General features: G+C 35.2%; 1 protein-coding gene and 1 non-coding gene across 2 annotated transcripts; one reads left to right on the forward strand and one right to left on the reverse strand.

Moving 5' to 3' along the window:
* Positions 1-3,482: 3,482 nt before the first annotated feature.
* LOC116136123 (probable 2-oxoglutarate-dependent dioxygenase AOP1) lies at positions 3,483-4,140 on the reverse strand. Its single transcript, XM_031421834.1, has 2 exons — positions 3,794-4,140; positions 3,483-3,681 (listed from the first exon to the last, which is right to left on the reverse strand). The coding sequence occupies exons 1-2, from the start codon at positions 4,138-4,140 to the stop codon at positions 3,483-3,485; spliced, it is 546 nt and encodes a 181-aa protein (XP_031277694.1).
* Positions 4,141-13,587: 9,447 nt separating this feature from the next.
* TRNAD-GUC lies at positions 13,588-13,659 on the forward strand. The gene has a single exon. It is a non-coding gene; the product is annotated as a tRNA-Asp (tRNA).
* Positions 13,660-14,385: the final 726 nt, after the last annotated feature.

Below are 14,385 nucleotides of genomic sequence, written 5' to 3' on the forward strand. Positions count from 1 at the left end.
ATTCCTTGGATTGGTGGGAAAATTTTAATAAAAAGAAAACAAAAATGAAATAAACAAAGAATTAAATCTTAACAAGAAAGCAAAATGAAACACAGGATATCAATTCAAGTAAAAGGGTAGGGCTTTGACTTTTTGGACTTTTATGGGTTAAACCTAAGAGTTACACTATTTTCACCTTCATGCGCAATGGTTGTAAATCGGATTCACTAATATGTAACATACCCTATGGGCTAGTTTTCTATTCATCCTTATTAACATCCGCACCCAACAAATTGAAGGTTAATAATTCTAAATCATTAAGCACAAGAATCCTAAATTGATTTCATTAATTCTGAATCTCTCTAGCAACCAATACTATAATGGTGATTACCCAAGAAGCCTAACATGAATTATTTCTCAATCTCATCATGTTCATCACATACAGCATTTAATTTCAGAGTAACACACAACCAAAGCTTATTCACATGGAAATAACAAAATCAAATACTTAACCCATATAAAATCCAAACTACAATCAAAACCCTAACCATAGAAGATTAGTTCATAGCTAAATTAAAACACAAAAACGAAAAATAGAAATAACAAGTTAAACATAATGAAACTGAGATGAAAGATAAGAAATCTCCCAAAAGATGAATCTTTAGTAAAAATTGAATCTTCCCTTCAACAATCCGAAAAACTACAAGCTTTACTCTAAGAAAAGTATAAAAACGGCTAAACCTAAAAAGCTGAAGACTCCCTTCAACAAAAGGTTAAGTTTTTCTTTTATACTTAGTCCAAAAACCCAGCCAAAACACGCACAACCCGAAACTGTGCGTTTACAAAACTGAATAAGTTGACTGTCGCCGCGGCGAAGAATGAAGAAATCCCACATCGTCTCTGGCCTACTTCGCCGAGGCGAAGACAATTTCTTCGCTGGGGCGAAGCTCCTTCAAAGGTTCTGAAATTTACAAAACTGCCACTCTGTTTGCTTCTTCGTTCGATTCTTTGATTTTCGGCTCTCTTCCTTGGAAACAAGCTTCAACGTGCTTTGTCCTGCTCCGGAACTCTCCTATCTTCTGAGATCCGCTCATTTCTGAGTCAAAACTATCCAATTTTGTCTTTATTCGCTCAAAAAGTCCATTTTAACCTGAAACACGAAAAGTAAAGAATTAAGCACCAATTCAGGTAAAAATGCACTAGAAAGTACCTGAAATCCGACAAAAAAATCAAATAAAAACTGTATAATTTACGGATTATCAATTACTCTAAATCTAAAGCATATAGGTTGTATAATCCTGTGTGTGGAAAAATGATTATTAGCACGAATGTAGTTTTCAATGAAGAGTCAAGTTGGACTTGGCATAAGAATTCATATGGTGTTCAATTGGAAATTTCAACTGAAAATAGTGCTCCACAAATTGAAGTACAACAGCCGTCTTTTTCAAGTCCTTCGACTTCATCAAGCTTGTCTTCTTCAAGTTCATCTTCAGAGGAAACATCTCTAAGAAAATTCAGATCGGTACGGGAGATTTATGAGAATACTAAGCCTTGTTTGTAGCTGATCCAACAACATTTGAAGAAGCAGTAGAAAAGAGAAGAATGGTGTAGTGCCATGAAAGAAGAAATTGCAGTAATTCAAAGAAATGAAACTTGGGAGTTGATGGATTTGCCTGATGGTAAAAATGTAATTGGCCTAAAGTGGGTGTTCAAAACTAATTATCATGCATATGGAAGTATAAAAAAGTGCAAGGCTCGATTGGTGGCAAAGGGTTACTCACAAAAGCAAGGTATTGACTTCAAAGAAACATTTTCTCCTATTGCTCGATTTGAAATGGTGAGAACCATCTTGGCATTAGCTGCACAATTGCAATGGCCAATATATCAATTTGATTTTAAATCAGCATTTTTAAATGGCGAGTTGCAAGAGGAGGTATATGTTACTCAACCCGAAGGATTCATGGTTGAAGGCAAAGAAGAGAAAGTGTATAAGCTGCAAAAAGCACTTTATGGGTTGAAGGAGGTTCCACGGGCATGGTACAGCAAAATTGACTCCTACTTTCTTGATAATGGCTTTGAAAGAAGTAAGAATGAGCCCAATCTTTATTTGAAAAGACAAGGTAAAAATGATCTTCCCATTATTTTCCTATATGTGGATGATATGATTTATATGGGTTCCTCTTCTTCTCTCATTAATGAATTCAAAGTTTGCAAGAAGAAAAAGTTTGAAATGACAGACTTAGGTATGCTACACTATTTTCTTGGGCTAGAAGTGAAGCAAGTTGAAGATGGAATCTTTGTGTCACAGAGGAAATATGCTACTGTATTAGTTAAAAGGTTTAACATGTTGAATTGCAAGATTACAGCTACACCTATGAATTTGAATGAGAAGTTGCAGATTGATGATGGTACTGAACAAGCAAATGCAAGTCATTTCCAGATTTATGCACTGCCCTTCAAAACATGATCTTAGAGCTACAAAAAGAGTGTTGTGATATATTGCTAGAACAATTGATTTTGGGTTGTTGTATGGTTGTGTTTCAGAATTCAAATTGTTTGGTTACAGTAACAGCGATTGGGCCGGATGCTTGGAGGATAGAAGGAGCACTTCCGATTATGTTTTTAATCTTGGATCAGGTGCCATATGCTGGAGTCCAAAGAAGCAAGCAACAGTAGCCTTGTCTTCATCTTAAGCGGAATATGCAACAGCAACTTCAGTAGCATGTCAAGCAACCTGGTTAAGGCAAATTCTTGCAGACATCAGTCAAGAACAAAATGAAGCAACTAAAATTTATTGCGACAATAAAGAAACAATCGTGATGACTAAGAATCCAGCCTACCATGGAAGAACAAAGCATATTGACATTCGGGTTTTTTTTATTTGAGATCTTGTGTCAAATGAATCAATAATTTTAAAGTACTGTAATACTAAAGAGCAGGTGGCTGATATTCTAATGAAATCCCTTCCTCGAGACAAGCATGTCTATTTCAGGCTTCAACTTGGTGTTTGCAACTTTGAATCAAACGGGAGTGTTGGAGAATGATTCAAAAGTGACAGCTGTGTTATTAACTCTTTGACTGAGTCATATGCAGATACTTCATGGCTCCTTGATTTTCTATTCTCTGTTCCTTAGATCATGTCAATGATAATGCCAATAATCTCTACTTTTATTAAGTTAGTTTTTTATTATGTACTGCCTATTTAAAGGCATGTTGAGTACTTCAATTGTAAGTCAATAAGGATCAATATTCAACTTATAGATCTTCTACTCTTTTGTTTACTATTAGTCCTCTGTTTTTCTCTATTGTTCTGCACTCTACCTAACAATGTTAAGCATGGATGAAAAATAGCTAAAATATTATATAATTAAGGCCACCTTGAATGCATCAGAAGCAAGGTATATAAATGACGAATACGAGGGAGGATCATAAAGAATCCATTGCCCATCTTTTGTTTGAATCTCCAATCCATTTACACCATTCTGATGAAGCATGGTTGAAAATCACTTATCAGTGTGGCCAAAAAGACCCAAATAGTTCTCATTCGTCTCAGATTCTTTATATTTTGCGGATCCAGTAACATAATCTGTTGATTGAATGTGAGAGTTATAGTATTTCTCTGCCTCATAGTTTTGGAATACCATTCTCACAACCGTTTGATCTAAATTCATCATTATCTTTGACATCTCATGAGCACTTTCACTGCAAAAGCAAGAAAACACAAGAACGTTGATTTAATTAATTAGCATATAATTTTATTCTATACGTTCAATAGGCAAATACATTCCAAAATTGGTCATTTCCGGAGGGCCACATGAGTTTGGTAAAACTCTGAGCTTCTTTTAAGATGTTTAAATTTTCAATGTCTATACGCTCATGTTTAGGGCCATAGGAATACGCCCTTCCAATAGGCCAATTGCCACGATGAGCAAGTTTTTGCTGTTTGATTTCTAATGGCAAATTGAACAAATCCTTGACTACACTGTAGATTTCACTGTGAAGATTTAAAGAAACTTGATTGCATTTGATCACAAAGCAGCCATACTCTTCTAAAGTGCATACTTCTTTGCACATCGATTCCCAAGTTCTTGTACCAGGCCTCAAGTCTTCCCTCAATGATAAATCTACAACAGGGAGTTTCGGTACTCTTTGGGAAGCCATAATTATTGAGATAGATGGTTGAAAATTTACACCAAAGAAAAGAAAGTGATGCAAAAAGTACAACTTCTTGTTCGAATTCTAGGGTTTACAAACTAACTCTAATTGAACAAATATAGCTATCAATTTAGGGAATCAATCAATAGAACTATGAAAAAATAAACAGAATCAGCAAAAACACAAGACACGGCAATTATAGTGGTTCGGCTTTACAGCCTACATCCACTTTCAAAGGCTCATAGTTGGGTATTCTCATTAATAACCAAAATATACAAAGTGATGAACAAATCAAAGAAGAAAACTTTACAAAAAGGAAAGAACACACCCAATTCGAAAACCCTAGGTTTTCTCCAATATGACACCCTTGCCTTTCTTTTTCATCAATCGATGTTAAATACACATTCACCCTTCCTTGATTAGCCTTCACCTGTCTTCGATTTTCTCCATAACCGTAAGATGAATAGCAATCTAGAAGATTCTTTGGAGTCATGAATTGTCGAGGTAAAGAGAGAAAAGAGAAAACTAAGCATGTGAAGTGTGATAGCCAAAACACAATATGCATATGGGTTTATCCAAAACGATGCCGCACTACTTGTTTGACTCCTAACACCAAAGTTGACTTCCACCGTGGCAAATAATAAGCCACATCATCACAATTCTCCACCTTGGCTTCTTGATTTGTCACCCTATGTGGCCTTGGAATGTATATGTTCACTCTTGAACTTGAAGAAGGCTCATTTAGAGCCTATGTTTTTCAACTAGAACTAGTTTAGTGAACATATCAACAGGGTTATGCAAACCATTAAGTTTTTCAATCTAGATTTCCCCTTTTTCAATCATTTCCCTAATGAAATGAAGGCGAACATCTATGTGTTCGGTTCTTTCATGGAACACTTGGTTTTTGCAGAGATGGATTGCACTCTGACTATCACTATTGATCATCACTGTTTGTTGTTCAATGCCCAACTCATTTGCAAGACCTTTCAACCAGGTAGCTTCCTTTGCTACCTTTGTCAGTGCCACATACTCTGATTTTGTTGAAGATAGAGTAACCATCTGTTGTAGCTTGGATTTCCAACTAACAGTATTTCCCCATAGAGTGAATAGGAAACTAGAGGTTGACTTCCTCTTATCCACATCTCCTGCATAGTTTGCATCTGCAAAACCTTTAACACAACTGTTATAACTTTGATTTTTCTTAAATACGATGCCTACTGATCTGGTTCCCTTCAAATATCTCATAATCCACTTTAGAGCCATCTAGTGAGACCTTCCTGGATTGCTCATAAACCTGCTTATAAGACTTACCGAAAAAGCCAAGTCTGGTCTTGAACACACCATCAAGTACATCAGACTCCCCAGTGAACTTGCATAAGGAACATCTGCCATCTTCAACTTTTCTTCTTCAGTTTGTGGGCTTTGCTCATGTGAAAGCTTTAGGTGAGCTCCAAGAGGAGTTTGGACAGTCTTTGCATCTTGCATGTTGAACTTTTGCAGGATTTTGTCAACATAGTCTTGCTAAACTAGCTTCAGGCTTCCAAGATCTCTATTTCTAATAATTGATATACCAAGAATTTTCTAAGCTTGCCTTAGCTCTTTCATTTCAAACTTGGTGTTCAGAAGCTTCTTTAGTCGAAGCAACTCAATTTTATCATGGCAAGCCATAAGCATATCATCCACATGCAACAATAAAAAAATTTGAGTTAGATTAGAGAATCTTTTAAAATAGAAATAGCTGTCAAAATTACATCTATCAAATCCAATTTCAATCATAAAAGAATCAAATTTCTTATACCACTGTCGTGGTGACTGTTTTAAAACATATAATGATTTTTTTAATAGACAAGCTTTACCTATAGCACTGTTGTATCCTTCAGGTTGTTCCATTAAGATGCTCTCTTCCAAATCCCCATGCAAGAAGGTTGTCTTCACATCAAGTTGTTCTAATTCTAGGTTAAATTGAACTACAAGTGAGAGCAGTACCCTGATGGATGTATGCTTGACCACTGGAAAAAAGATTTCATTGTAATCAACCCCCTTTACCTATGTAAATCCTTTTGCAACTAACCTAGCCTTGTACCTAGGTGCTTCCTAAGAGGTTAGTCCTGGTTTCCTTTTGAAAATCCATTTGCATTTGACCACTTTACTATCTTTTGGTTTATTAACCAAAATCCAAGAGTTATTCTTCATCAGGGAATTGAATTTCTTTCTCAATTGCTCTCCTCCATTCTAATTTTTCAGGTCCTGAAACTGCTTCTTGGAAGGTCTTAAGCTCATCATTCATCTCTTCCTCCACCTGAAGTGCATAAGCAACTAGATCTGCATAACCTAATCTATTAGGAGGTCTGATTTTTCTTCTAGTTATATCCCTTAACAAAAGATAATCTGTCAAGTTTGATACATCTCCAACAAGTGTCTCTTGATCTACTTCATGATCAGCATTTGGTTCATTCTCATGAGCATTTAAGTTCTCAACTCCACCTTAATTTAGACCTAGACTAAGATTAGAGTCATGCACTTCTAGTTCTAAATGATCTAATCCTGGATAGCAGCTCGTTGATACATCAGATTCACCTTCCAGACCAAGTAGAATATCTTCTCTAAAAATAACATCTCTACTTACAATACACTTCTTAGATTCTAAATTCCAGAACTTATAACCTTTAACTCCATCTGGATATCCTAAGAAAATGCATTTAATGGCTCTAGGTTTTAATTTGTCCTCCTTAACATGAACATAAGCTAGACACCCAAAAACTCTAAGATTTTCCAAGTTTACAGTGTGACCAGTCCATTTTTCAAGTGGAACCTTAAAACCTATAGTTGAAGAAGGTGTTCTATTTATCAATTAGACTACAGTATGGACTGTTTCTGCCTAAAACTTAACTGGCAACTTAGAACATGACATAATGCTTCTAACTTTTTCTAGAATGGTTCTATTCATCCTTTCATAGAAACCATTCTATTGTGGAGTATGTCTAACTGTCTTATGTCTAACTGTCACATGAACTGTACAGTAATTATTGAATTCCTCATTGACAAATTCTAAACCATTGTCAATTCTCAATTTCTTTAGTTTCTTTCCAGTTTGATTTTCAACCATGGTTTTCCATTCCTTAGATCTAGGAAATGCTTCATCCTTGGTTTTGAGGAAATAGATCCAAACATACCTAGAGTAGTCATCTACAAAGCTGATAAAGTACCTACATCCTCCAAAGGAATAATGCCTAGATGGGCCCATACATCATAATGCACATACTCAAGTGGTGAGTTTGAGTGGTATTGTCTAGTCCCAAATTTCACTCTACTCATTTTTCCAAACATGCAATGCTCACATAATGTTAAGTTTCTTGTATTAACTCCACATAGTAGGTTTTGCTTACTAAGTTCTCCTAGACCTCTTTCACTGACATGGGCAAGTCTTTGATGCCACAGAGTGGTTTTATCTTGCCCCTCGGTTGACCCAACAGCAGCCACTCCACTATCAATTCTACCCCTCAACACATACAGACCATTCTTCTTTTCAGCCTTTATAACTATCAAAGACCCTTTCAAAACACTAAGACTCCCATTAGCAGCCTTATAACTTAGACCTATAGAGTCTAATGTCCCAAGGGAGATAAGGTTTTTTTTTAGGTCAAGGATATATCTAACATCAGTAAGGGTTTTGGTTAATCCATTATGGAGATTCAACTTAACAGAGTCTATTCCCTTAATATGACAAACAACATTAATCCCCTGCATCACTTTCCCACCATCTAAAGGTTGAAAGGAGCTGAACCACTCCTTGTTAGGTGTCATATGATAGGTGCAGCTAGTGTCTAAGATCCATTCATCACTAATCTTGCCTTCTGAAATAAGTAAGACCTTTGAACTCTCATAACCCTCTGATACTACCCCTGCACTACCTCCATCACCCTTCTTCTCATATTTCTTCTTATTCTTCCTCTCAAGGCAATCTCTCCTAAGGTGACCCTCCTTATGGTAGAAAAAACACTTCCATTTTCTAGTTTTAGATTTTAACATATGTCTATTCTGCCCCCTTTTTTTCCAGTTTTTTTTCTCAGATCTTCCTCTTACTACAAGACCCTCACCATCACTCACATGTTTTTCTCTAATCCTATTTTCACTATCTTTAGCTGAGATAGCTTCTACAACTTCTTCTAACTTTAGAGTCTATCAACCATATTTCAGGGTTTCTACAAAATTTGAATAGGTTTTGGATAAAGAGTTTAATAGGATCACAACTTGATCCTCATCAGCAATCTCAACTGAGATGTTTTCTAGATCTTGTATAATCTTAAGGAAGTCATCCTTATTATCTTTTAGTGTTTTTTGTTCATCCATCTTAAACCCAAATAGACTCTGTTTTAGAAATAATCTATTAGGAACAGTTTTTTACTAGTAAAGGGAATCTAACCTGCTCCATATCTTAGCAGCAGTCTTTTCTTTCTTCACTTCTCAAAGTTCTTTATCACCCAAGCAGAGGATTAGTGAGCTTTTGGCCTTGTTTAACATATCTTGCTTTTCTGCAGAAGTCAAGGTGTTAGGTAACTCATCTTCCGCCTTCAGAGCTAAAGCCAAACCCTCCTTAATCAACACTGCTTCCATCTTCATTTTCCATAATCCAAAATCGTTTTCACCTATAAACTTTTCAAGCTCAAACTTAGTTGACATGTTTTTCTCACAAATTCGAAAAACACAGCAATAGAAAAGTAAACAACTAAGAAAGCCCAAAACTGAATTGAAACACGAGCAAACCAGTGAAACCCTAACTGAACCTTTAACCAAGCTCTGATGCCAATTTGTTTGAATTCTAGGGATTACTGACTAACTCTAATTGAACAAATATAGCTATCAAGTTAGGGAATCAATCAATAGAACTATGAACAAATAAAGAGAATCAGCAAAAACACAAGACACAACAATTAGAGTGGTTTGGCTTTACAACCTACATCTACTTTCCAAGGCTCACAGTAGAGTATTCTCATTAATAACCAAAATGTACAGAGTGATGAACAAATTAGAGAAGAAAACTTTACAAAGGAAAAGAACACACCCAATTCGAAAACCCTAGGTTTTCTCCAATATGAGTCCCCTGCCTTTCTTCTTCATCAATCGATGTTAAATACACATGCACCCTTCCTTGGTCAGCCTTCACCTGTCTTCGATTTTCTCCATAACCATAAGATGAATAGCAATCTGGAAGATTCTTTGGAGTCATGAACTGTCAAGGTAAAGAGAGAGAAAAGAGAAAACTAAGCATGTGAAGTGTGATAGCCAAAACACAATATGCATATGGGTTTATCCAAAACGACGTCACACTACTTGTTTGACTCCTAACACCAAAGTTGACTTCCACTGTGGCAAATAAGAAGCCACATCATCACACTTCTGAATGCCTTTTATAGGATGAGTACGTAGAAAGTTCCTTCAAAGAAACAACTACCGAATTAATTATACTTCTAGAGACATTATACACCACCAGTGAGGAGACTTTGATTTTTCATTTTTTTTTCATTCTTTTTGTTCGGTTAGCAAAATCTAGATTCTAATTCAAATGAGGACTTTCTATTCTTAATTAATTCAATCAAATCTTTGTCTTGCCAACCACTATAACGCGCCATTAATGTAACCACAAATCATGTTCAAACTGTCATTGGAGGACATAATTAAATTATTTATAAAAATTATAATGTCACTCATCTCATCATTTGCACACATTTTGATTTTGATGTTAAGAGTAATCTTTCATTTGATTTGGTAATACATAAATTGAGAAAATTGCTAGAAAATTTAAAGAAGTTTGGTCACTTGCATTGCATGTAAGAATTAGGCCATAAAAATTTATCCGTGGAATGCAGTTAAAGCTCTTTTCTTAGTCAAATTAGAAGACTGTTAGTGGAAAAATCTGCCGAAAAGTTTCATCCATTACGGTTCACATGCAAGCAAAAGTCGAAATTAAGCTGCGCCTTTTGGGTTCCTAAAACGTATTTTTCAAAAGTACTATACTTTTCTTGCAGTCATACACGAGAGCTTCAATATAGAGTACTGAATTTTCTTCTTGGCATGTTCTTTGAATAATTTGTGATGCTCTCGGTGATTAAATGCCAAATGGCTTGTTTATACTCATGGTAACTCGATAGCTACGTACAGGGATGAATACATTTACATACATCACTCGATGGCTTCTCAGGTTTCTTATCCTTGGAGCGCGAAGCAACATAACGTGTTGATCCAACATGAGAATCATACTGCCTGCATGGAACACCATTTTCACCATCGTCTGACCTAAATTTATCCTTATCATAACGTGTTCTTGCTCTAAGAGAAATTCTCGATCTATCTTTCTAGATCATAACTCCTACCGTGAATTAAGAAACAAATTTGTAGAAGCGGAATTCGGTTTAAGGAATTTAACTTATATTTTAGGAATTAGTTCGTATTATTATTGACAGTATTGCGAGTGCAAGTGCAAGTAAAATTCAGAAAAGGATGAACAAAGGGGAAGAGGATAAAAGCAGGAAAAATAAGAAGAAAAAGATAAAAACTACAAAGAAGAATAGAAGATGTTGGACTTCAGACTAGGCCGATTGATTGCACTCATGAGTTCACTAATTAGTAGTTAGTACAGACTACAGCCCAAGGGTGGCAGTTAGTAGTAACTGCATACACAGTTAATTTGTTGGTTTTCCCCATTCATATCACCATCCCTGTGACAAGGGGCTATAAATTATAAGGTTGACCGTAAATATATCAATATTAGCCGGCGGCACCATAATAGTAATGGGTATAGATGGTCCCGTTTTCCAGGAATGTCTGGCTTACATATTCAAAATTTAAAGAGTTGAAGAGTCCATGAAAATATTTATCTGGAAAAAAGAAAAAGAATATTAAACAAATATCGAGGCATGTTATACTCTGTATTTTTCTCTGAGTCAGAGTCCCATTTTATTAACAATGACTTTGTGTTATATCACCATTAAAGTTATGTTATTATCTTTGAGGTTTGAGTTTTTGTTAGCCGCAACTCAATGCTTTTTCTATATTGACTTTTTTAATACATTTCGGATGGTTTTCTGAGAGCGAGAGAGATATGTCAAATTTGTGAGATATAAAAATCAAATTTTGACTTTATATGTACAACAAAGCTTAGCTGAAAATATTTTCCTGATAAATAATTTTATTTTTATTGAATATTTTTGTTAAACTTACGTTGTATATGTACACAACCATTGTGTGTGTGCACAGGTTTGCCAAACTTATGTTTTTGGTATGTTCATTTCGAGTGTGTGCATAAAAGTATTGTGCTTGCACACTCATGTCTGATCACGACCTTCATCTCGTGTGTGATCGTGACTTTCATTTTATATGTGATCGCAATTTTTATTTCGAGTGTGTGCCCAATAGTCTTGTGCTCGCACACTCGCATCAGATATATTGATCGCGACAGTGAGTACACTTTTCTTCTGTGTAACATCACATGTTTGACTCATTTTTCACAAATTGCGTTTTTATCTTTATCAATTGAGATATTTTTGATTATCTATTGTGCTGTCATGAGAACCACGTACAAGTGTCCCAATATCTTCTAGTGGTCTAAGGAAATCAACTTTTTTCCCATTTTAGTTGTGGTCCCAAAAAATAGATAGAATCTTTTCTATTTTTGGACCAACATATGTCAGCCCTTGTTTACTGACCAGGCATAAATTGTTGAGCACGAAATTGGTCAATATTATCTTTATTCTTGCCCGTTTGTAAAGCTAACTTTTGATATTATATTTGTTTGTACTCAGATGAAGAAGGCTGACAAGTGCAATAAGGAGTTTTGTAGGAAAATGTGAATTCAAAGAAGTCTTGTGAAAAAGCTGCGTTTTGGTTCATCCAAGCGTTCAAGTTTTGTCAAAAGTATTGCAAAATTTGAGACTAACTTGTAATGTTTCCGACTTTAGTAAAGGATCAGTTTGTACTGCTTGTCAATATGGAAAACAACATCTAAATTATTTTCCTGCAGTTGGATTGAAAACAAAAAATCCTTTTGACTTGATATAGCTGGATATAAGTTGGGTCCAGCACCAATCATGTCAAAGGAAGGCTATAAGTATTACCTTGTATTACCATATATAGCTGGATATATCCTTTAAAACTGAAGTCTGAAACTTACAGTCTATTTGTTAGCTAGTTTATTAATCTGGTAGAAAGACAGTTTTCTGTCAAAATCAAGAGTGTTCAAACTGATTGGGGAGGAGCATTTAGAACACTACTGCCATATCTAAACAAGCTTGGTATTCTTTTCAGACATCCTTGTCCACAATCCATCAACAAAATGGAAAAGAAAACATAGACACGTCACTGAAATGGGATTAACTCTTCTTGCAAATGCTTCTATGCTGAACTACTGGTGAAATGCCTTTCACAGGGCCACTTACCTTATAAACATATTACCTTCAGTTGTTCTGAATTACAAACCATCATTTGAAGCCTTATTTCACAAACCACCAGATTTCACCTATTTGAAAGTGTTTGGTTGTTTATGTTTTCCATTCATCAGAGCTTATTACAAACATAAGCTTGATTTCCATACTTTACAATGCGTTTTTCCTGGTTACAGCACATCTCACAAGGGCAACCTTTGTCCAAGTCCAGATGGGAGGATTTACATTTCAACAAAATTTCCTTTTGCGGCAGGTTCTTCTTTGGTTAAAACAAGAACAGAAGTCAGCTATTACAGCTTGGCAATTACCGATTTCTGTAAACTCAATTGGGCAACAAGTTTTTGAGTTGAAAGATTCTAACAAGTTTGTTTCTGTTGATAAGCAGGGTACTCCAAACAAATCTAATCAAGCTGACAGCAAGCAAAATGATTTTGGGCTCAATTTTTCAATGAAATCACAAGCTTCACAGAAGGAAGCAAACAATGAAGTAGAAGAATTAAACAATTCAGCAGGGCAAGTAAGCTTGAGAACAGTCTCAAATACTTCAGATTATCCAGCAATTCAGCTGGAAGTTCAACTACCACCTGTACCATCTCAAGATGAAACATTTGAAAATCATCATACCATGAGGTCTAGCGTATTATGGTAATAATCTTCATCTCAAGTAAAATTTATTTTGGTAATAATGTATTTTCTCATTTCTCAAGGTGGATATGAAAATATAAAAACCCTAAAATTTGTTACCATTTGAAGGTTTTTATCACTCATCTCACTGAGAGATGAAAGTATTATACGCCCCCATGGCTTCCCAGAAGTATTATATATTAGGGGAGATTTTGATACTTTGTTAGGGGGCCACATAAAAATCTGGGGAGATAAAACCCTGGACGTGTTGTTGATATTTAGTATTTACTAATCTCTCCAGGGGGTACACCGTACACTGAAAACCCTCATCATTTGAGGTCTACCGTTACAAAAAGATTAAATAAGATAAATGTGATACTTTTATCAACAAGTCGTTGTAGTATAGTGGTGAGTATTCCCGCCTGTCACGCGGGTGACCCGGGTTCGATCCCCGGCAACGGCGAAAATTCATTTTTATTTATTCTAATATTTCGTTTCACTTTTTCAAATTTTTATTTATTGATTTCAACATTTTCGTTTCATTTTCAATTTTGTTTATCTATTTATTTCAATATTTTGTCTTCAATTTTTATTTGGATAATTTCAATATTTTCATTTCATTTTTTTTAACATTTTCTAATCGTATTTGGATCAAAATGAAAATTACCCAAATATTAAATTTCAACTCATCTACGTAATAAAGATAAAAAATTTGATAAATAAGCAAAGACAAGGAGAAAAGTGAATATGAGAGTAACGTAGTGAATATGAGTCCCCATTTGTAGAATATTTTGTTTTTGCATAAAATTATTTAATCTGTGATTCTCCATAATATACCCTAAATAAAATGTGTACATATCTCCTTTAGTCTTACAAAAAATGTTATGTTTATAACATAATTTCACAATTCTAACGTGTCAATAGATTAGCACTATCATGTCAGCTTCCACCACACCCGAAGCACTACAAGAAACAAACGGGCATTCCTTAAGAAGGAACGGTCGTCCTCTATGAAGGAAGACCTTAAGGAACAACTGTCTCTTATGAAGAAACATAAGGAATGATGGAACTAACATGACAGTGCTAACTTAGTTTTTACATCAGGATTGTAAAAGATGTTTGTAAGAATGTGTTATTGACGTAACATTACTCAACGTAACTTCCTACATTTTAAAAACCAATAATAGTG

The sequence above is a fragment of the Pistacia vera genome, unplaced genomic scaffold (genome assembly GCF_008641045.1).
Source record: "Pistacia vera cultivar Batoury unplaced genomic scaffold, PisVer_v2 Contig31, whole genome shotgun sequence".
Classification (NCBI taxonomy): Eukaryota; Viridiplantae; Streptophyta; class Magnoliopsida; order Sapindales; family Anacardiaceae; genus Pistacia; species Pistacia vera.